We start from the raw sequence: 22,785 nt of genomic DNA, 5'->3' as shown, positions 1-22,785 counted from the left end.
GAGGCAAGCACAGAACGGAAGAGGTAAACCCTGGCATCAGTCTATCAACTTCTCTATATTGGATGCTCAGGCAGACTTGTATTTAAAAAAAATGGCTCCCCTATAAATGTTGTGAATCTTGTTATAGCCAAGCCCCCTTTCCCTACAGAAGGGAGAAGATGAGCCTCAGAGAGGGGAAAAATTAGGACCTCTGACCTCCTTTGAGTTCCATTGCTAGCATGCCACCTTCCTTGGAATGTGGTAGTTGTAAATCCTCCAACTTACTGGGAAAAAGAAAGCAATTTCTCCCAGGAATCCCCCTTTCAAAGAAGCCACTATCACAGTGGTCTTTTGGTATATCTGTCCAAGCAACACCCCCATTTATCTGAGACTTGCCCCCTCAGGTCAGCCCTAGTGGCTCTGTTTGTGTTAGATGAGCCCACTCACATGACCTCAACAATTGGACCAGAAGAAGCACTTAGACCTACGCAGGGAACTCACACTCCCTGGGTACAGTTTGGATGTGGGATACCAAAATGCCATTTGGTCTCTGTGGTCCCTGAAGTGATGTGAAGCTGCAGTGTCCATATTCAGTCAACGATGATGAATGGATGGGCAAAGTTAATTTCACAGAGAGGGGAAAATGAAGGGGACACACAAAAATAAGCAGATGTAAAGGCTGTGTGCTTTCGGGAAGACTGACAGGTGAAAGAGACAAGCCTGTTTCTCGCGGTTCTCCTTGTGCAGTCAGGCTGTATCTTTTGCCCTTGGTCTTTGTGCTCCTATATTCTTACAATTAACTCCCCTTTGGTCTGAGGCCATTGGAGTGGGGTTTTGTTTCTTGCAAGCACACCATATCTGACCAATGTGGCACTTTGCAAAGTCTCCTCCTGGCAGATGAATAGGCTCTGCCCCTAGTCACTTACAGGCTTCCCAGGTGGTAAAGAATCCACCTGCCAATGCAGGAGATGCAAGAGATGCAGGTTTGGTCCTCGGTTGGGAAGATCCTCTGGACTGCTGCTGCTGCTGCTAAGTCGCTTCAGTCATGTCCGACTCTGTGTGACCCCATAGAAGAATGGCAACTCACTCCAGTGTTCTTGCCTGGAAAATTCTGAGACAGTCATTTCCTAGGCAGGTTGATAAGGAGTCTAGGGGTCCCCAAGGAGTCTAGGGGTCCCCAAGGAGAGAGGGGTCTGGAATTCTCAAGGAGGAAGAAAGGACAAACTTTTTTTCCTTCTCTACATTCCTTAGGATTATATAACAATAATGTATCCTGCCTGAGGACAGTCTCTGGATTAAACCTTCTGGCTAATTCTGTTATCTTAAAATGTAAATTATGCAAGTAGACCTGGTCTTTACAAAGATGTATCCTGCCTGAGGACAGTCTCTGGATTAAACCTTCTGGCTAATTCTGTTATCTTAAAATGTATGTTATGGGAGTAGGTCTGGTGAGGTCTTTACAACCTCCAGACGTTCTTTGGATTCATTGGAGAGTATATAACTTCATTGCTAACACTAGCAAGTGGGTACTCTTTCTTCCCCCTTCTGATGCCTATGTCAGAAGCTTTCTCTATCTCCTTTATACTTTAATAAAACTTTATTACACAAAAGCTCTGAGCGATCAAGCCTCGTCTCTGGCCCCAGATTGAATTCTTCTCCTCCGGGGGCCAAGAATCCCGGTGTCTTCGCGTGATTCAACAACAACCTTTCAATTCCATGGACAGAGAAACATGGCGGCTACAATCATGGGGTCTCAAAGAGTCGGACATGACTGTGCACACAGTCCTGCTGATCTCCTAGCCTTGATCCTGTCAGTTTCCCTGAAGCCAGCTTGGAGGGGCCTCTTGCATAGCATTCTCTATCTGAGGCATCTTTGTGCAGTCTTCGTGAAGATTCATTCAAGGTTTCCAGAAAGGGATTTTACTCACCCTCCAGGCTCTGCTGCTACATCCTCAGGGCAGAATTGATGCATTATTTTATACTGGGACTCCCTGCTGAGCCCTTCAGAGCAAGGGCATCACTATTTACCACTAGAGGTGTGCTCTTGGGAGACAACATCTCTGCGCCTAAACTGAGCAGTTCTTCTAGCATCCAGGCCCCAGGGTAGGAGTTTGTATATTGCTAGGTATGTAAAGCAGGTCTGCAGTGTGGCGGGGCCAGGGGAGCAATGAGGACTAGTCTTCTCTGGTGTAAGGTCTCCAAAACTGGCCACATTACAATATGTTTCATGGAAACTGTTGAAACCATGATGGAAATACACCAGAGGAAGTAGGCTGAAAGCAAACATCAGTCTATTCAATTTATTGGCAGTCAGAATGGAGGTACTTTGGAAGATCGTGAAGGGTACCTCTTTTACAAGCTCTGCCCCTGCTCCTTCCCCTCACTGACATAGCCCCTCTTCCCTGAAGCTATGAACATGTGAGATACTTGTAGACACGCAAGCACCTGGCAAGTTTGCTTTCAAGAGCCTGCTAATGAATGAGGAAAGTCAGTCCAGGCCAGGTGTCAGAGCCCCCACCATGAGAAAAAGAGGAATACAAAGGACTGAGAGTATTAAACAAGGCAAAGCTCTTCTTTTTCTCCAAAACTAGTCAGGCCTGGAGACTACGTGATTTGTTTGAAGACAGAACCAGCAGAGCTGCAGGGTGACTGGAAGCCATCGCCAGAGGGAAGAACACAAGCTTCAAGGCCAGATGCCCAGCTGAGCTCTCAGAACAGCCCAGCCAGGAGGACAGGCAGGAGAACCAGGGGCCAGGCCACCAGGAACCCTGAAACACAAGAGAGGACTGTCGGGTGCTGGGCTCTGGAACTCAGCAGCCAACGTGAGGTGGCATCCCTATCTTCTGCTGGACAAGGATGACAAACACAGAGTATCCTTAATATCTATTTTAGATTTCTGCCCCTGGGAGGTGGCAAAGGGCCATGTCATAGAGGCAAAGCTGACTCACCACCACCAAACACTTCAGTTCCCTGTGGGCACACAGGAAGTTACTTTTTCCCACATGCATTGCAGTAGGTAGGACCATATGAGTGGATCTGACCAGTAGAATGTGGGTAGAAGTCACATGTGCCACTTTTAGGCTTGGTTCTTAAAGCCTCCTATATAATTTTCCATGCTCCCTCATCCAGCATCTAGGGACCAGATGCAGAGGCTCCAAGAGAGGACTTTCAGGGGACAGCAGAGTTGCCAGAATTTACCAGAAGGTAAGAGCCCCAGTTCCTAATGACTGTAAAGGGCACTGAGCTGCATCTTCCAGTGATTTTATGGGAAATAAACTGTTGCATAAAAGCACAGAAAGTTGTGGATCGCTTGTCACAGTAGCTAGTATTACTCACTCTGATAGTGAAGAGGCAGAAAGACACTGAAGGCAGAAATAGAGGTTAAAAAAGCATTACCTCTGAAGCCTGACTGCATAGTTTAGAATTCTAACTCTGCAACTAGCTATGCAGGCCCAGGTGAGTTATTGAATCTCTCTGTGCCTGAATGTCCCTGTGTGCAAAATAGGATCATTACTAACAGCTATTACTGCATGAGATTTTTGTAAGGTGAGTGAGTGAACTCATAGCAAGCATTTAGAGCAGTGCCTGACACATGGTAAACACCATGTAAGTATTGGTTTTGAAAATCGGACTCTAAGATCTGGGACATTGGGATCATATCTCTTCTGAACGTTACTGTATACTCAGGGTTAAAGAAAGGCTTGTCTCCTGGATCATAGCTATCATATTAGAGGATATCTCTAATTGGGTGCAAGCCCCTTATTAGAGGATATCTCTATTGGGTGCAAGCCCCTTCCACCCAATACCAGATTATAGTGGCTCCCCAAGCCTTAAATTTCAAAATAACTTGCTGATGTCCTTAGGAGGGAGAGGGAGACGAATATCACAATTTTCAGAAACATATCATTATATGACAATGAAATGTAGGTTGATGTTCAGTTAATTCTAAAAATGTCATAAATGGCTGTGGGAGAGAGCAAACTGTGAAACCCATAGGTGCACTCTTGTGGTAGTCTGCCACCGCATCATGTTGGAGTGATTCCTCTGTTTTCAAAAGTCTCCAGAAACCAGTACCCACCAAGAAATTAGTCAATTTAGCAAAGTCCATTGCGAAGCCAGGCTGTTCCAGGCACTATGCTAACCCGAAGGACTGGAAGAAATGAATGAGACTGAGGTCCCTGCTCTCAAGCTGTTTGCAGTCTGAGCTCTAACCACCCTCTCTGATGAGTACTACTTTTCTGAGCATTGTCTGAATGTTAGCACTGAAGTTATTTGGAAACATTTGGACTGTTATCTAGTTGGAGATTTGAGGATGGGTAGAATTTTTTAATGTCTGGGTTGACGAGTATAGGCCATTCTGGGGGACAGTGAAATCTTAATAGCATTGCTTTGCCTTTGGATCAAAATATATTTCTTAGATTTGTCTCCCTACTGGACTCCAATTCATTCATCAAAACCACATTCAGATGTTAACATCAGCTGAAATTCTCTTCTGATCTTATCCAATACAATTAATTACTCTTCTGCACTATCTACTTGCTTGTGATTTATTTGCTTATATGAGTATTTAATTTTGCAACTGTTGTTCATTTTTCCTATAGGGCTTGTTCTGCTAATATTTGCATACCTGGCTCCTTTTTCTCATTTAGTTCAAACATTACCTCCTTCAAACATTTTTCTGACTATTTATCCATTCTGATATTCATTCTTCCTTCCTATCTTGTTTAACAGATCCATCAAACATTGGTTGGGTGTGTGACCATCCAGGATAAAGACTGTGTTTCCCAACTTCCTTTGCAGCCAGATGTGGCCATGTGACTCAGCACTGATCAATGAGAAGTAAGTGAAGATATAAGGTGTCAGCTTCCAGGATTGTTCCTTAAAAGTCATTGACTTCTTCCAAGTTCCCTGGCCTAGATATAAAGATTGGTGTTCTGTCTGCCATCTTGGACCATGAGTATGATGGCAACATCCTAAACATGGTAGAGGGGTGAGATGGAAGGAGTCTGGATTTTTTTTTTTTTTTAGAATGCAATCCCAACTAATATGTGTGGCATGAGTAGTTCCCATCATAAGGTAGCCAAATAATTGCTAAAAAATTTCATCAGTTAGTGACCCAAGAGAAAGTTCCTATTGAGGAGGGGAATTTTCTGTCAAGTGCAATGATTCAGGCCTTTAAGTACAGGGGAAATGGACTTGGTTAACTATTACTGCTTTATAGTAATGCCCTATTGCAGAAAGATGAGAAATGGATGGGTTTTAATAGTTAGGGCCAAGTGAAAGAGCCGGAGTGTCTCTTTGGTAGGTAACTTGTAAGAGGCCCTTATCTCCAGCATTAGGAGAGTGGATACCCCTGAGGGGCAAATTTGGACTCATTGTAGTTGCCAGGTTTAAAAGGTGATTGAATGCTCTGTCTGGGCAGCTTTGCAACAATGTCAGAGCCCTGGTTGGAAAAACCTGGGAACTGAGGAACATGGGATGGGATCATCTGGATAGAGGCTCCTAAGGATTGTGATTCTTCTGATAGCCTTGAACCAATGCCTTCAGAGCCTCGCTGTCTTTATTAGGAGCTAGCCTTCCCCTACCCAAGAAGAGAGTCTGGATTCTTGATGACCTCATGATGCTGGCCCGTTAGTCCTGGATTGCTTGCCTTATTGACTTCATTTATGTGTGAGAGAAATAAACTTCTGTGTTATTAAAGGCAGTATTACCCGTGCTGGTAACTTCCTATCACATCATTCTCTTCTATTTCTAAATTGCCTTGTTAGCTTTTTTATTGTCTATTTTGAAACTGGAACACAATCTCCATTAGGGCAGGCACCTGACCTGTACCATTCACCATTATAACTTTAGTGCCAGTAACAATGCCTAACACACAGTTGGTGCTCAATAAACATTTTTTGTCTAATGATGGCTCTCCTGCTGCACTATGAGCATCTTTAGAGCCAGTCTGGGGTTTGATTCATTTCAGGGTTCACAGCTCTTGGCACAGTTCTTGGGGCCTCTCACATAGAAGAGACTAAATAAATATGCACTGAATTAAAACAAAGAAGAGTTGGGAGGGCTGTGGGAAAGGCAAAAGAAAATAATGTACCTGCAGTGTTGGGTGTTCCACTCATGACACCAAGAGACTGGGCACCTGGAGACAAGATCAGAAGGTGAGGATTTCCACAGTCATGCTCCACTGGCTATGGCACTGTAGCCATAGCTGCTCCAAGACCTCCCGGATCTGGTCATCACAGTCACTGGCAATCCACATTGTGGAAACATCTACTATTTAGCAAGTACCTTTCTAAACACATTTCATGCATTAGAAACTTAATCCTCCTGAGAGATTTGTGAAGAGTGTTCTCATCCCCATTTGACAGATGAGAAGACTGAGGCTCAGCAATGTCTGCCAATAAGTGGAATAGTTTGGATTCAAACCCCAGTCTACCTGATTGCAAAGTAGAAGTTCTCAATCCCTTCTCCCTCCTCCCCAGTCTACCCTGTGGCAACACATGAACTTCTAGAGGAAGATTCAATAGAAGAACAAGATAACTAGAGGCAGAGTCTTCTTCATGAGACAGCCTCAGTTTACTTATCTGGAGAATGGCAGTGGTAATGGTGCTTATGTCTCTAGACTGTTGTGAACATTTCATGTGATAATGTATATAAATATGCTGCCAGGCAGGAGGTATTATTATTAATGTTACTGTTATTAATATTATTAATGTTGCATGCATGCTAAGTCGCTTCAGTCATGTCTGACTCTTTATGACCCTATGGACTGTAGCCCACCAAGCTCCTCTGTCCATGGGATTCTCCAGGCAAGAATACTGGAGTGGGTTGCCGTGCCCTCCTCCAGGGGATTTTCCTGTTATAGGAATGGAACCAGAGTCTTTTATGTCTCCTGTATTGGCAGGTGGGTTCTTTCCCACTATGGCCACCTGGGAACCCCATTATTAATGTTACTGCACCTTAATTTCTCTAGGACAGAAAAAATGCTTTCAGTTTTTTGGATTTCTTGATTCTGTCAATTCAGTGCAAGTAAAAGCCATGAGAGTACTGTTAACCTGTGGGATAGACAGATGAAAATTTAAGGAGCATTTGGAAAGCTTCTCCTATGTCATGCCCCAGAACACCATAACTGGATTTTGAGAAATATGGTCATTCTCCAGAAACCTAAGTTGGTTTAGTACTTAGACCTCATCTCAAAGAGATCGAGTTATGGGCACCTGGCAGGAGGGAAAAGACAAAAGACACATGCTTGGGAATCAGCCTGAGCTGGGTTCAATGCTAACTCCAGCTGCTCATGAGTGGGTGATCTTGGGTGAGTCACTTAATCTCTCTGAGCTTCAGTTTCTCATCTGTGAAATGGATGCAGTTGGAGAGGATTGAGTCAGTGAATTCTGAGAGCTTAGCCTGATCTCTAGCCCACAGGAAGCCCAGCACAAGTGGCAAATGCTATTATCATTACCCAAAACATCTCCTGGAAAGATGCATTTACCACTGGGTTTCCTGAGGAAGCAGAAAAGGACCTGGGCTGTTAAGTTGGTGACCCCAGGCATCTGAGGTTAACTGTCAGCACTTGGCCAGCTGGAGCTATCACCAGGACTTGGCTACTTCTTACCTTTGCAGTGATGGGTCCCAGATCTAGAACTCGGGCTGGATCAATAGCCACCCCTTCACTGCGGAGTTGACTTCTTGAGCAAGACTGTGGGGATGGAGAATTCTCATTATATCAAAATGGAAAGGCATGTTCCTATCCAAATTGCTCCTTCCATGAGCAGCTCTGGCCCAGGAATGGGCTCCCACCCACGATATGATCCTGACTCTGACGCTGTGGTTTTCTCAATCTAGAGAATTCTCACTGTCATGTCAAATGAACCTGGGTTTGAATCTCCTCTCTTTTCTTTCAGTTGTCTAACTTGGAATAAATGACTACACCTGTCTACTATTATTAAATCATATCTTCTCAGCTGTGAAGGTTAAAAGGAAATATGTGTGCAATACGCAGGCACACAGCAAGCACTCAAGAAATGCCAACTCTTAGTAGGCAGTGTTGAATCTGGGTTAAGAGCATGGGCATGTAAGTCACACCTCAGCCAGGGCATAGTCAGCCCTGGTACTTTCTAGCTCTGAGGCCCTTAGGCAAGTAACCTCTCTGAGCTCAGTTTCTTCATCTGTAAGATGCAGTTGATAAAAGAATCTACTTAAAAGTGTGCTGTGAGAATTAAATTGGATAAGGCATATAAAAGTTTTAGAATGGTGCTTGACACAGGCTTAAAACTCAACATTCAAAAAACCAAGATCATGGCATCTGGTCCCATCACTTCATGGCAAATAGATGGGGAAACAATGGAAAGAGTGACAGACTTTATTTTTTTGGCCTCCAAAATCACTGCAGATGGTGACTGCAGCCATGAAATTAAAAGGCATTTGTTCCTTAGAATAAAAGTTATGACAAACCTAGACAGTATATTAAAAAGCAGAGACATTATTTTACCAATAAAGGTCCATCTAGTCAAAGCTATGGTTTTTCCAGTAGTCATGTATGGATGTGAGAGTTGGACTATAATGAAAGCTGAGCACAGAAGAACTGATGCTTTTGAACTGTAGTGTTGGAAAAGACTCTTGAGGAGTCCCTTGGACTACAAGGAGTTCCAACCAGTCCATCCTAAAGGAAATCAGTCCTGAATATTCATTGGAAGGACTGATGCTGAAGCTGAAACCCCAATACTTTGGCCACCTGATGCGAAAAACTGACTCATTGGAAAAGACCCCGATGCTGGGAAAGATTGAAGGTAGGAGGAGAAGGGGATCACAGAGGATGAGATGGTTGTATGGCATCACCAACTAGATGAACATGAGCTTGAGCAAGCTCTGGGAGTTGGTGATGAACAGGGAAGCCTGGTGTGCTGCAGTCCATGGAGTCGCAAAGAGTCAGACACAACTGAGCAACTGAACTGAACTGAACTGACACAGAGTAAGCACTCAAAGAAGTCAACTACTATTAAAATAATTTAAAATGTTCTGTACCAAGGAAACATAGTAGACAGGCTCTTTCATCTAATATGCTTCCTGGGGATACTATAATTGCTTACACATGGGCTTTTGGAGACTTAAGTTACATTGATCCATCCTTTCTTCCCTCTCTTTCTCTGTTTCTCCTTCCCTCCCTTCCATTAATTCATCCATCCATCCATCTTTCCATCTCATCATCTATCTGATTTTCTTTCTCTCCCTTTCTCCCTTCTTCTCTCCTTCCCACACTCCCTTCTTTCAATCCATACATAATTCCAATAAACATGAATGGAGGTACCAGGCCCCGTGTCAGGCACTGAATAGTTTAGTCCAAAGAGATACTCACCGGTTGGCACTCTTCTTTAATGAAATCACAGAGAGAAACCTCACAATGCAGGAAAACTAGGTCATAATTTCCAGCAAACATGAACATCTGAACTGAGAACCGGCTTTCTGCTGACACCCCATTCTCTTCCACGGAGATGGTGGAATCACGTTGATTTGGGCAGCTGGAGGGTGACAGGGACAAGGATCTAGCTTCTAGAAAAACTCAGGGGGTCTGAGGCTCTTTCTGCATTTCTAATCTGCATCCAGCGTAAAAACAGCACTGGAGAGAATTAAAGAGCCTCCTCACCCCCCACCAAGGTTTATTCCAACCTATAGCATAGATTTTTATTCCTCCAGGTTTTCTCCACAATGTGACCAATAAACACATATGGCTTAAATTTGGGGGCCTATAGTCCCCAGAATGAGACAGACTGATTTCAAATTCCAACCCAACCCACTTCCTAACTAAATGATTGTGAGCTGATTACTTAACTTTACTGAACCTCAGTTTTATTATCTGTAAAGTAGGGACAGGAATATGTACTTCCTAGGGTTGATGTGAGCATTTAATGAGATAATCCTTGTATTCTGCTTAGCACAGTGCTTGGTACACACCTAAACTCTATGCTAAATATTAACTAGTATTTTCACTACAGTGTGAATCGTGATCTATAGATATGCATTTTCCTTTGTTTTTGCCAGTTAACAATATTCAATAATATTTTGTCCCATAACACACTGTTTCCATGTTGTTTAGTCAGTGTTAACATCAGTATAAAGTCCCCTTTGAACCTACTGCCAAAATGATAAAAGATACTGAAATGAAAAATAACTGGCATTTCTTTACCTTGCCCATCTGTTTTGCATTAATCTTTTAAGGCCACAATTTCAGGAGTGATATTTCTGAGTCAAAGGGTATGGTCATGTCATACCAAATTGTTTTCCAGAAGAGGCAAGCCAATCGACAAAACGGCCAGGCAGGGATGAGCTGATCATTGTTCTCTACCCCAAACCTCATTTAGGCCGAAAGATAACCCCAGATTGTCCAGCACCTGTTCCTGATGATGAAGTACTTCACAGGGTCAGTCTTGTCTTCAGTGGGCGTGGCGTAGCAGTTCTTCAACACCAGGTTAAATCGGGACGTGTCCCCTCTCTCCAAGATGGCACCCACATAGAGCATGGATTCGACGGACAGCATGACTGCAGTTCCTTCATAAGGAGACGTGTAGTCCTGGTCTTGAAAGAGGGCCATCCTGACAGTGAACTCTCCCTCCCCATCCACAGTGATGTTCAGGGAACTGAGAACACAAAATCCACAAGAGTGAGGTTTTGAACAGTGAGAACAAAATCAAGTCCCACACCTGTGTAAGATTATGAAGCCAGAGGCACATCTTTGATTCCTAAATGAACTAGTCATTTACTTATATCAAGTATCTACCATCTTCTAGGCATGAAACTCAACAAACAGATGTCTGACTTCAGGTTTCCTACCAGTCCTCCCTGCATCAGAGAGCACGTATACCTCCTTCACTCAAAGAGCACCTCTGGCTTCTCATCTGCAGAACTGGGCTTGGAACCCGTTCTGTGGGCTCACAATTTTTAGCAGCACATCTCTTCCCTCTATCCCATAATTTTCAGTGAAACATCAATTTTAACAAGATAAATAAAATAGCTTTAATATTTATTTTTTTATGAACCTTGGGCCCCAACACATTATAGACTGAAAACTAGAAATGGAACTATAAAATTTCTAATCCTGATTCTGCCATTCTGAGAGACCAGGAAGCAAAAAGGTAATGGGGACAGGTACTCTGGATTTCGAATACCCCAGAAAGTCTCCTAAGCACATCTAGGAATGCCGAGGAATTCCTTCAGCAGGGACCATTCCAGGCACAGTTAGATAGCAGTGAACAAATGACAAGACCCCCTGCCCAAATTGAATTCTACCCAAGTTGCTATTTGGTTCTATATCTGATGAGTTTATCCAATCAAAGCTAGTCTGGCTTAAATCCCACATGTGCAAGGAAGCTTTCCTGCCCCCAGCTTTCCTCCCCAACCAAGATTAGGTCAGGGACCCTTGTTCCTGCTCCCACAGCACCCTGTGCCTCCCCTATGTTGCCTGCATCACACTTGTAAATAATTTTTGATATAATGAGTTGTTTAATGCCTTTCTACCTCAAGATAAATGAAATTGTCATGCTCTTCTGTTCCTCAGCTTATTTAATTAACACTGTTTCATGTCGTTGCATTGCTCCATAGTAATAATCTTCAATATCCACAAAATATTCTATGCCTGCTTTGTTCATGCTGAACATCCTAATATATAATCAACAGATATTTGTGGAATGAATGGAAGTTCCTGAGGGAGGCGGGTAGCATCCTGTGGACATGATAAAATGTGCTTGAAGTCAGTCAGGGTTAGAGGTCAAAGGGTAAAGATCATGCCATACCTTACGATGGGCTGCAGGGCCATTTGAAGGCTCACTTTCATGTCCAGTGGGTAGGCACACTGGAAGTTGATGCTGAGGATGGTGTCTCTGATGATGAAATCGTTGACTAAGGAGAGCGTGTTTATGTAGATGGCATGGGTCTGGTTTCTCTTTGGCATAAAAACAAGACCACATATATGTTGACATGGATGCAGGTACAAGTGTATCTGGGATTCAGGTCTGTGTGACTCCAGAGTTGATGCTGTCAGTCAAGCGGACAACCCTGTCCTCTGATCTCACGGAGGCAATGGGCCTCCTCCCCCAGTGGCACTGGCTCTTTATTGGAAGGGGAATGAAGATCCCAGATCGAAAACTAGAACAATAAACTGTTGACTCTCGGGAACAGTCAGGAACTGCCACATTTGCTCCTTTGCGAACCCCTCCCACATTATCCCTAAGTGAAAGAATCATAATCATAGCTTTCATTTACTGAGCTTAAGCATCATGCCTATTCTAAGCTGCCTCCTGGACCAACACATGTAATCTCACATGCCTTTAGAGGTCCATGGAGGCTAAGTTACTTGTCCAAGGACTCACAGTTACTGACATAGACCTCGCCTGCCCAGCTCCTGCACTCTTGCAGCAGGGGTATAAACATCTCTCACCTCCAGAATGTTTCCGCAGGCACCAGCCTGGGTGGGATTGGTCACAGATATCCAGTTCTCCTCTTCACTCTGCCTGAGGCTGCTGCAGTTCCAGTTCCCATCCCGCAGGTAGGCATGGACCTCATCTCCGAAACCCAGACTTCCCAGCAGACACTTGTCCAGTGACACTTTGATCTCCGTGTCCCCACAGTCCAGCTGAGGCTGCAAACTGTGCACATCTGGAAAGTCGAGAGGAAGGCAGGTGGGGTGGGTAGGGGTCTGGAAGGAGTGGGCAGAGCTCACATACTGTGCCCTTTGGCAAACCACCTTGCCTACTAGGAGGCTGGGGAGGCTAGAGGGGCCCAAGGCCCACGTGGGTTTTACACTCAGGTTGCGATAGGTGAGGCTGGCCAAGATGCCCCAGTCCAAGATTTCCAAGCATGCTGTGTGCAGGCTTGGCGAAGGCTCTCATGTCTGGTCTCTCCTGGGACCCAGAGCAGATCATCCCCAAATATGCCAAATGGTGTATTGATTATTTTGAATTAAAATTACTTCAGTTGCAGCTAATGCAAGAGTCATGCTCTGACACACCTCTGTTTCCCTGAAAACAGGAAATGATTCTCCCATGTGAAAGGTGCTCTCCCTGCATGTGGAGTAGAAGGACACGCTTGCCACCACAGATAGGGACCTCAAGCTCCCTCTTGTCCCTCAATATTGAACACTCTGTCCTCCACTGGGGTGAGGAGTACACACAGAGGAAAGCAGGCTTGTGCCCAAAGCAAGAATCAAAGGCTCTCGTTAGAGTCTAGGAGGGAAGGAGATCTTCTCGCTGGAAAGCTCCTCCAACTCCCATCCAGGGCTTAGGGCTCATCTGTAGCCATGTGCCTGTGCTTGCTTACCTGCTGGGATGATAAGAACATCACCTTCAGAGCCTGCCCATTTGGACTGTTCTTATTGAATTCTCATCAAAGCCCTGCTTGGTGGGTTTTTAAAATTATTATTATTATCTCACCTGCATTTTACAGATGAGAATGTTAAGGTTCAGAGAGGGTAAGCAGCTGGCCCCAGGTCCCAGACCCCACCCGACAAATCCAAGACTGACGAAGGAGTCTGCCCCTGTTCCTCACGTGGAGACCATGCTGATACCTGAACACAGCTTCCAACACCGGCAGAGTCCTCATCCTCGGTATCTTGGTCCCTCATGAGTCAAGCCCACCCATTCCCAAGGCCACCGTCCAGTGGCTGACCTGGAAATGTGTCCGACCCCTGGCCCCATCCTTGCAAGCTCTCTGGCTTGGCACTTCTCATCCGCTGACCTTGGTTCCATCGCCACTGACTGTGGTCCACACATAGTCCTGACCCTCTGGAGCTCCCTCCCTCCTGCCCTGCCCGCTGGGTCAGCACAGTCCCAGTGCTCACCGGAGACGTTGAGGTCCTGTCTGCAGAAGCAGCCCCAGGTGCCACTGACGAGGCGACACTCCTCCTCGGGGCGGCAGGTCCTGTCACACTTGTCCTCTGCGGTGGCAGGGTCTGGGGTGAGGCGTGGAGGAAGAGGATCAGGGTGCACAGCAGGGGGGACTTGAGGCCACCAAGGCCAACCTTGTCATTCTACAGAAGATTTGCCATGTTTGACAAAGGTTGTGCCATATTTGGTGGAAGTGTCAAGCCTCGAACTTGAATTTCCCAACTCCTGATCCGGTGCAGTGAGAACCCTGGGGCTGCCATCTTGGTGCTTTTACTACAGGGCAGATGCTATTTCCAGAACTTTCCATGCCTTAACTCTTTCAGTTCACATGTAGACCTCGTGGGGGTGGGGGTGGCATTTGGATCCTGGAGCTGGGATGCTAGGTTCAAATTGGCTCTGCTACATTCCAACTCTGTGATGTTGGGAGAATGGCTTAACCTGTCTGTGCCCACTGCAGGCGCTGAACCAAGGCTGTTCTGTTCAGTCTCCTCCTACACCCACTCTACTGCCCCTGGGTTGCCCTGCCCCACTCACCTGTGCAGTATCTCAGACTACATTGAGGGGTGCCCTCCAACCGGTACACGTAGTATGGGCCCGGGCAGGCTTTCACCAGCACCTCTGTCTTCCAGAGGCAGCAGTTGCCACTCCAGTGGGCACAGGCAGTGCGGTTGACGATGCCCTCCCCAAGGCCAGGATGGGTGCCATTCAGCCACAGGGGTGCAGACGTCTGGCATCGGAACGTGGGGACACAGTCCTCTGGCATCCTCACTCCTCCGTCCCCCACAAATCGGTACCAGCCGTGTTTGTCATTGTCACAGCCTTGGATGTCTTCTGTATTCTCTGTGCTTCGAAAGGGTTCATTCAGGAGGGTGTAATTCTGGCAGGGGTCAAAACAGAGCTGGGCCTCTGGGGTGCCAGGGGCTCCGCAATCCAAGTCCTTTTCATAGGAACCAGTGTTGGTGGAGTTTCTGTAACCTGGAGAATAATGGGTTTATGGAGCAGACCCTGGGGCCTACAGGGTTTTCGTGCCCTACACACTCTGTTTTGGGAATGCTAGGGAACCCAGTGAGGGCAAGAGGCACACAAACGGTTAGTTGCACATCAGCCTTCATCACCTTGGGGTCAGAATAATAATGAGGGCTTTGTGTGGTATATTGTAGGCATTAAGAACATCAGAGTCCCCACACTCTCTGCGTAGCCCCAGAGGGTGTCACTCATACTGAGCCTGAGTGGTGATGCAGGCTCTGGAGTTGTTGCAGGGCTCCCCTGAGCCACCGCACACTGTGGTTCTGCCTGCCAGTATTTGTTTTTCTCATTGTGAATGTAGGATAGGCTCATGGGAGAAAACTCAAAGGTTATTAAAGTGAATAAAGTACAAACGACACCTGTCATAGCGCGTTCCATTCCCAGACGTAACCATAAATTTGTCGTACAGTTTTCAGACCCTTCCTGTGCATCTGTTTAAAATAGTTTTTTTTTTAAATAAAAATGGGTTTAATGCTGTACAGCTTTCTTTCCACTTGCATTTATTATTTAGTATATCATAGAGATTTTTCCTTTATCAGTAGATGACGATTTCTGAGCCTCAGCACTACTGATATTTGGGCTGGATAATTATATGGGGGGACGGGCTCTGTCCTGTGCACTGTAGGATGCTTAGCAGCTTCCTTGAGTTTTCTTACTAAATGCCAAGAGTACTCCTCCCTGAAGTTTTTTCCAGACACTGCCAATTGCCCCCTGAAAAGCAAAATCACTCCCCCCACATTGGGAACCACTGCGTCTAATAGGGCCATTTCCTATTGCTGGTCTCATGGTTTTTAACAGATTCAAGGACTGTGATGTGTGAAGATATGGAGAAGTAAAGCAGGGGTGGGGTGGAGGGTAGAGGAAGTCACAGGCCAGACAGTCTGGGTTTAAATCCAGCTCTGCACCTGCTGACTGGCTGACCTTGGCAGATGGTTTAATTCCCCTGAGACTCTTCTGCAAAATACCACATGTAAGCTAATACAAATATCATCCATTCCTGTACTTCAGGTCATGGTTGCCACACAGGTGTCCATCTGTCCTTGCATTTATCTCATGTGTTTTTTCTCTTTATTTATACACTTAAATTTTGTACATTTATTGTATTTAAGTTTATCTCAAAAAAAAAAAACAACAACAACTGAAAGCAATATTGAACTCAGACTAATCATTTGCATGCTGAAATATTTACAGATAAAGTGCACGGATGCCTGTAGTTTACTCTTTAAATTTTTTAAAAACCTTTTATTTTGTATTTTATTTTGTGTGGAGTGATTAACAAGGTCATTATATATTTCATATGTTTCTTTCAGTGATTCTCTTTATAGATTCATTTCATCCTAAGGAATAGTATCTGTGATACATAGGTATGATATATTAGTTATATGGTTTAATACCCGTGAAGAAAAGTACATATAACATAGCTACCAAAAATTCTCTCTCTCTTTTTTTATTTTGGCTGTTCCCTGAAGCATGTGGGATCTTAGTTTCCCAACCAAGGAGTGAACTCTTGCCCCTGCAGTTAAGAGTTTGCCATGCAACCTCATTTCGGGATATGCATGCCCCATTTGGGAGAATAAACCTTTAAAGGACTGTTAGAAGGTTAAATGAGGTACTAGGTGCAAAATGGCATGCACAGCACCTGGAGCCTAGTAGTTCAAGCTAGTTCTCTCCCCTAGTTCTGACATGCTGAATAGTACAAATTCCCCAATGATGAATTAAGTATATTCTACCAAGATCACATTCGTTTCTTTTCTTTTGATGTATTAAACTATTTAATGGGTGATCGTGTGCCCAGCACTGATGCACTGATTACTGGGGCTCAGTCCATCCCCACAAAGCAGGATCACATTAGAGGAACTTTTTAGGAAAGAGATTTTCAAGCCTTGCTTTTGTACATGCTTATTTTAAGGAAAGGAGTCACTGCACTTATTATTCTTGGACTGGTTATTGCACACACTATTTTGCCAAGGCAGGCCATGAGCTAAGTGCCTCCAGCCCCCTCCACAGGGACGTAGGCAGAAATTTTCACCCTTGTGCAAAGCCTGAGAATCCTTCCTACAAGCATCTAAGATGCCCAATCCATGGATCTTTGGAAGGATCACAGAGAGATCACTAAGCCTGGTCTCTTCATTTTACAGATGAGCAAACTGATCTGGAGGAAAGAGGATGCTTGCCAAAACAAGGCACAGAGCGACTGGGAGCTTCATGTCCTCATGAATCCCCAGCCCTCTGCTTGCCACCATATCCAGGCATAGGAGGTTTTAACTGGCTCCCACTGCCCTTGAGGGGGAATTTCTGATTTGGCTCTTCGAGAGATTGTGACTAGATTCCGGTCTCTCGCATCTTGTTTCCCTCGAGTTTTTATCATGCCCCTGTCTCCTCGCTGACCCTGAACCAATTTTCTGTTCTCCCCTGCTGCCTCTCCAGGTATCACGGGTCATCTGAGATGCCAGGTGAGCAGAGTACTCACCTTGCTGTTCTGTAGATGACAGGGTCAGAATGTAGGAGGCCAGGGCCAGCCACAGGACAGAAGTCATCCTTTCCAGGAGCTGAGACATGTGGGTCACTCAGCAACCTGCAGACTCTCCATGCAGTGGTCGTGGGGAGACCCAGATACGATTGGGGAGACAGAGATTGCTCCCCTGACTGCAGGGGTAAGAAGAGAACTAGGGAACTCACATCAGTTAGCACATGCCTTGTACCAAGCACTTTGCATACCTTAGCTCATTTAAGACACCAAACCACCCTCCAGGGAAGGTATATTTATCGTTCCCATTTTATAGATGAAATAGCTGAGACTCAGAGTACATTAATCCCAGAAATATTTATTGAATCCCTTCTATGTGCAAGTACTATGCTGAAAGTGAAATAGCTTGCTTAGGCCCATTTTCTCAGAAATGTTCTGATGGTTTCTTTCATGAAGGCTGTATTGCTTTGAAGTCCTATCTGTGACTTACAGAAAAGAGATGTTATAACAGGAGCAGGAGATTTGTTAAGTGGGTGAGGTTGACAGCAAGAGAACCAAAGGCAAGCAAGACTACTGAAGGTCCTCAAAGGCCTCAGGGCAGGTCCTACTCGGGTCAAGGTAGAGGCTCTCGGAGAATGGATGGAAGGGAGGGTGACAGAGCTATGAATGTCTACAGACAAAAGTAGCAGCTTTCCCTTTCTCGGTTCTGTGCATCGCGTACTGTGCAGAGAGAGCCCGAAGTGTCCTCTGTGTATGCAGATATCTGTGAGAGTTAGACCATGTCAGACTGAGGCCATCATGGGCTCCTCACACAGTGCCCAGAGCACAAGAGGTGCTTAGGAGACATTTGGGGGATCTGTGAATAACGAGCAAGGAGGGAGTGGACAGGAATAAGGAACTGTGAAGAGCCTGCCAACATTCAAATAAATAACACCTCCTCTTCTGGGAAACTCTTTTCTCAAAAGGGAAAATCTTTGGATAATATTCTACAGCCTCTGAAAGACTTCAGTTGAAGACAGAAGTTTGTTTCCGGAAGAGATATCGTGGCTATGTTATGAGAGAGTGCCCAGGACTGGTAATTCTTAGAAGTGAAATCCTAAGTAGACGCCTGTCTTCCTGGGGGAGTGGAGGGGGACAGTGTCCAGAGACAAGGGAAGGGGGCACTTTTTGCCCTGGAGTAGCTGGAGTCATGGTTGAACTGGAAATACAGTGATATATGGAGTCTTCAATAAAGGCCAGGGTCTAAACTCCTTGTTGGGTTCTGAAAGGGCCAAGTATCAGAGGAGGCCCCCAGGCTCAGGAGAAAGCCTTCTGGGGCTTGAAGTAGGACTTACCTGGTGGCGAGAACACGGAATGTTCTTCCTTCTCTGGCTGTGGAAATGCACGTCTGCTGTGGACCGTCCTTTTATTGCCGTTTCCCACCAATGTGGCTCTCTGGGATTGGTGCAGAGATGAGACTGAAGTTAGCCTCCCAGGCATACACTGGGTTGGTTGGGTGCAGGTAAGATAAACAATTTACCAGAAATGGTGGTGAAGGGAAGGCCCCTTTGTTCCCACACCACCTGCCCACCACGCCCTTGCATGTAACCCTTCCAGCAGTCTCTCCTTCGCGCAAATGCTTCTCTACAAACAAGAGCAGCATGTACTGAATTCTGAACATAACTGGGCACTGCTTTGCACCCATTATTTCTCACTTTTAATCCTCACAATGAACGCATGAAGTAGCACCATATTTATTACTGGAAACCAAACACTAATCAAACGGAAGCTTAATATCCAAAGGGAAGTGGAGAGAAATCAAACAGACACTTGTTTGCACAATAGATTTCCAATTGTTTCTTGCGTTCCTAGCTAATTACCTTAGAACACTTCTGCTTCTGTCTGGAAGCCAGTCAACTTGGAGTCAGTTAGGACAAGGGACTAAATAAGGAAGGGCAGATGGATATTTCTCATTTTGGGCCCATAGAATCTACCCAACTTCAGATGCTCCATGTTGAGCAGTCTGGGAAAGGCCAATCTGGGGACATGTGAATCACAGACCAGCAAAGGATAGCCTAGACCTTTGGACAAAATAAGCATCTGAAGAGCCTGTCGATATGTGGGCTACCCCAGAGACTGTAAGGTAGAGAACTGAGAGGACCTTGAAGATCTTGGACTTTTAAATTTCAGGCTTGAACCTGGCTTTGTGGCAAAGTGGATATTACAGAATTAACAAAAGAGTCAAAGCTTCAGCAGAATAAATGGCCATTGCCTTTCTGTGTTACACTGGGACTCTTCAAGGAGCCAAGGCTACAGGGTCAGGGAGCCTGGAGGTCCTGCCTTGATAACACCTTCCAGCAAAAACTCAACATGGACAAAGAAGAGGTGGTACAAGCCACCTTCTTAACCATACTGCATTTGGAGAAGAATCCCCTAAATGTGGAATTTATAGCAACTACAAATGCTGGATTCAGAAATCCATCTGAGCCCACAAAACAGCCCATGTGTCCGTTCCTACCCACCCTAGTCTCCCCAGTGGCCACTCTCAACCTTTTCCTTTCAAGTCTCTGCAGCCATTACTACTCACTTCTCTCTCCCACTGCCTCCTTTCTCAGCAGGCGTCTTACATTCCACCTCAAGAAAGTTTAGGCCATCACACTTGACCTCGCTCAACTTTGTGTCCCCTTCCTCTAGAAACATAAACATCTACCTCCACTTTCCACTTCCTCCCTAGCTTCTGATAAGGTGATCTTTCCTTTTTTCAAAGTCAGTTCCACCACCTGTCTCTGACTTCTCCATTCCAATCTGAGGCATATGGCTAAGACTGCCTTGCAAACGTCCGCTCTTATGCAAGTCCACTGGGCATTTTTTCTGGCTTCTTGTCAATGGATTTTTTTGCTGCTTCCTTTAGGCACTCTGCATTTCCTTGACTCCCCTGCACCAATTACTTTCTTTATTCTCCTCTATCTGGATACTTGTGCTCTAAAATTATCATGATCATTGTCATGATAATTACCTTCTTCCTCCAGTTGTCCTTGAGAGGGCTGTTAGGTCTTATCTTTCTTTGTTACTCCATGGACTCTCCCTAGGAGGTGTCAAATTATCTCATGGTTTCAAGTACCATCCACAGGCTGATGAGTTCCAAATCTGTACCTCCATACCCAACTACTTCCTTAATTTCAGATCCACCTTCCCAGGTGCCTGCTGGACTTTACTTGGACTGAGATGCTCAAGGCACCTTGAACCTTCAGTTCAGTTCAGTTCAGTCACTCAGTTGTGTCCGACTCTTTGCGACCCCATGAATTGCTGCACACCAGGCCTCCCTGTCCATCACCAACTCTTGGAGTTTACTCAAACTCATGTCCATCGAGTCAGTGATGCCATCCAGCCATCTCATCCTCTGTCGTCCCCTTCTCCTCCTGCCCCCAATCCCTCCCAGCATCAGAGTTTTTTCCAATGAGTCAACTCTTCGCATGAGATGACCAAAGTACTGGAGTTTCAGCTTTAGCATCAGTCCTTCCAAAGAACACCCAGGACAGATCTCCTTTAGAATGGACTGGTTGGATCTCCTTGCAGTCCAGGGGACTCTCAAGAGTCTTCTCCAACACCATAGTTCAAAAGCATCAATTCTTTGGCGCTCAGCTTTCTTCACAGTCCAACTCTCACATCCATACATGACCACTGGAAAAACCATAGCCTTGACTAGACGGACCTTTGTTGGCAAAGTAATGTCTCTGCTTTTGAGCAGGTCCTAATCCTAATTCATGATTTCCCCTATATCCCTCCCTCCTCATTGCATCCCTGTTTGGGGATCCCTCACTGGGCTTCCCTGGTGGCTAAGATGTTTAAAGTGTTTGCCTGCAATGCGGAGACCCAGGTTCGATCCCTGGGTTGGGAAGATCCCCGGGAGAAGGAAATGGCAACCCACTCCAGTATTCTTTCCTGGAAAATTCCATGGAGAGAGGAGCCTGGTGGGCTACACAGTTCATGGGGTCGCAAAGAGTCGGACACGACTGAGCAACTTCACTTTTACTTTCCTCATTGAATCATCTATCTTAATCATTGGCACCACTGTTCACCTGGTCACCTGAGCTGGAAAACTGTTTCCTTCCTTTACCCCTCAGTCTAACATTTCCAGTAATCACTAATATCTCAAATATTCGTGAACCTGTCTTTCCTTCTTCATGCCCATTTCATCAACCTTAAGTCAGGTCACCACCATCTCTTAGAAGAGTGATTTTAACAGCTACCTAGTGGATCTCTTTTGTTCTTGTCTCCTTTCATTCTGTTATCTCCCTGCAGCCAGATGTCACAGCATCACCTCTCTGCATTATTCCCCACCACTTACATGCAAAGTATCCTGGGATCTGACCCCGTTCACAGCTCCCACCTCATCTACAGCTTCTCCCGACATACAATATGCTTGCTTGGATCACTCTGTGCCCAGCCTCTTCCTACTGTTTACCATTCAGGCTTGCCTCTTCCAGGAAGACTTTCCTAAATTCCACAGGCTTGCTGGTGCTGCTCTTCTGTGCTCCTTCACCTCTCAGGGCTGATTGCAGTCGCACTCAATTACCCGCTAGCATATCTGTCTCCCTCTGAAGGTTGTAAGATCTTTGCAGACATCAATCTTATCTTTGCAGTTCTAATGAGCACCTAGTAAGTACTAGTTGAGTTAACAAATGGACAAAAATGACAGTATGTATGCTTAAGACCCTTTCCTGTGAGTGATGCCTCAAACTTTAGGTGTCCAAGTCTTAGTGAAAGTTGGGTAGAAAGACACAAGGCCTCAAGGCATTTGCACTTGCTGGCCCACCACCAGTAGTCTTCCTCAGATATTCATTTTCTTCTCTCAGTTTCTACATCTCAGTGAGACCTTTCTCCAGTCATCCTAGGTAAACTAACACCTTCATTGCCTTATTACTGCTGTTTCCCCCTGCCCCCTTGTCAGTTGCTTCAGTGATGTCTGACTCTTTACGATCCTATGGACTGTGGCCCACCAGGCTCCTCTGCCCACGGGGATTCTCCAAGCAAGAATACTAGAGTGGGTTGCCATACCCTCCTCCAGAGGACCTTCCCGACCCAGGGATCCAACCCACTTCTCTTTATGTCTCCTGCACTGGCACGCAGGTTGTTTACCACTAGCGCCACCTGGAAAGCCCCAGGTGGCTTATCACATAGCTATTGTTTAAACGTATCCCCCCTTTAAACATAAGGTCCTTATCAGCAAGGGCTCTGTTCTGATCACTGGCAATTTCCCTGCTGCCTATAAAAGTTTCAAGTCTTGAATTTATGCTCAAAATATTTGTTGAATATTGAGTTGAGCAACTATCTGATAGCAAACAAAAGTAAAATGTAAAGGGAAGGGGGAAAAAAGGAACAGAGGAATAAAGGGATAAATTCTGATATATATTTTTTTCCTCCTGGCCTTTGACCCTTGTTTTAATTTTTTTATGTTCTCTT

At 45.4% G+C, this 22,785-nt stretch overlaps 1 protein-coding gene across 1 annotated transcript; it reads right to left on the bottom strand.

Moving 5' to 3' along the window:
* Positions 1–2,274: 2,274 nt before the first annotated feature.
* On the bottom strand, positions 2,275–18,787 carry GP2 (glycoprotein 2). Its single transcript, XM_070362345.1, has 12 exons — positions 18,678–18,787; positions 17,347–17,522; positions 14,385–14,825; positions 13,805–13,915; positions 12,407–12,624; positions 11,763–11,911; positions 10,365–10,610; positions 9,332–9,494; positions 7,592–7,675; position 6,741; positions 6,074–6,118; positions 2,275–2,747 (listed from the first exon to the last, which is right to left on the bottom strand). Exons 2-12 carry the CDS (start codon positions 17,432–17,434, stop codon positions 2,689–2,691), a joined length of 1,605 nt encoding a protein of 534 aa, XP_070218446.1. The 5' UTR covers positions 17,435–17,522; positions 18,678–18,787; the 3' UTR covers positions 2,275–2,688.
* Positions 18,788–22,785: the final 3,998 nt, after the last annotated feature.

The sequence above is a fragment of the Bos mutus genome, chromosome 25 (assembly GCF_027580195.1).
Source record: "Bos mutus isolate GX-2022 chromosome 25, NWIPB_WYAK_1.1, whole genome shotgun sequence".
Lineage (NCBI taxonomy): Eukaryota > Metazoa > Chordata > Mammalia > Artiodactyla > Bovidae > Bos > Bos mutus.
Note: the sequence above shows the minus strand (reverse complement) of the source record. Positions and strands in the feature narration are given on the sequence as shown.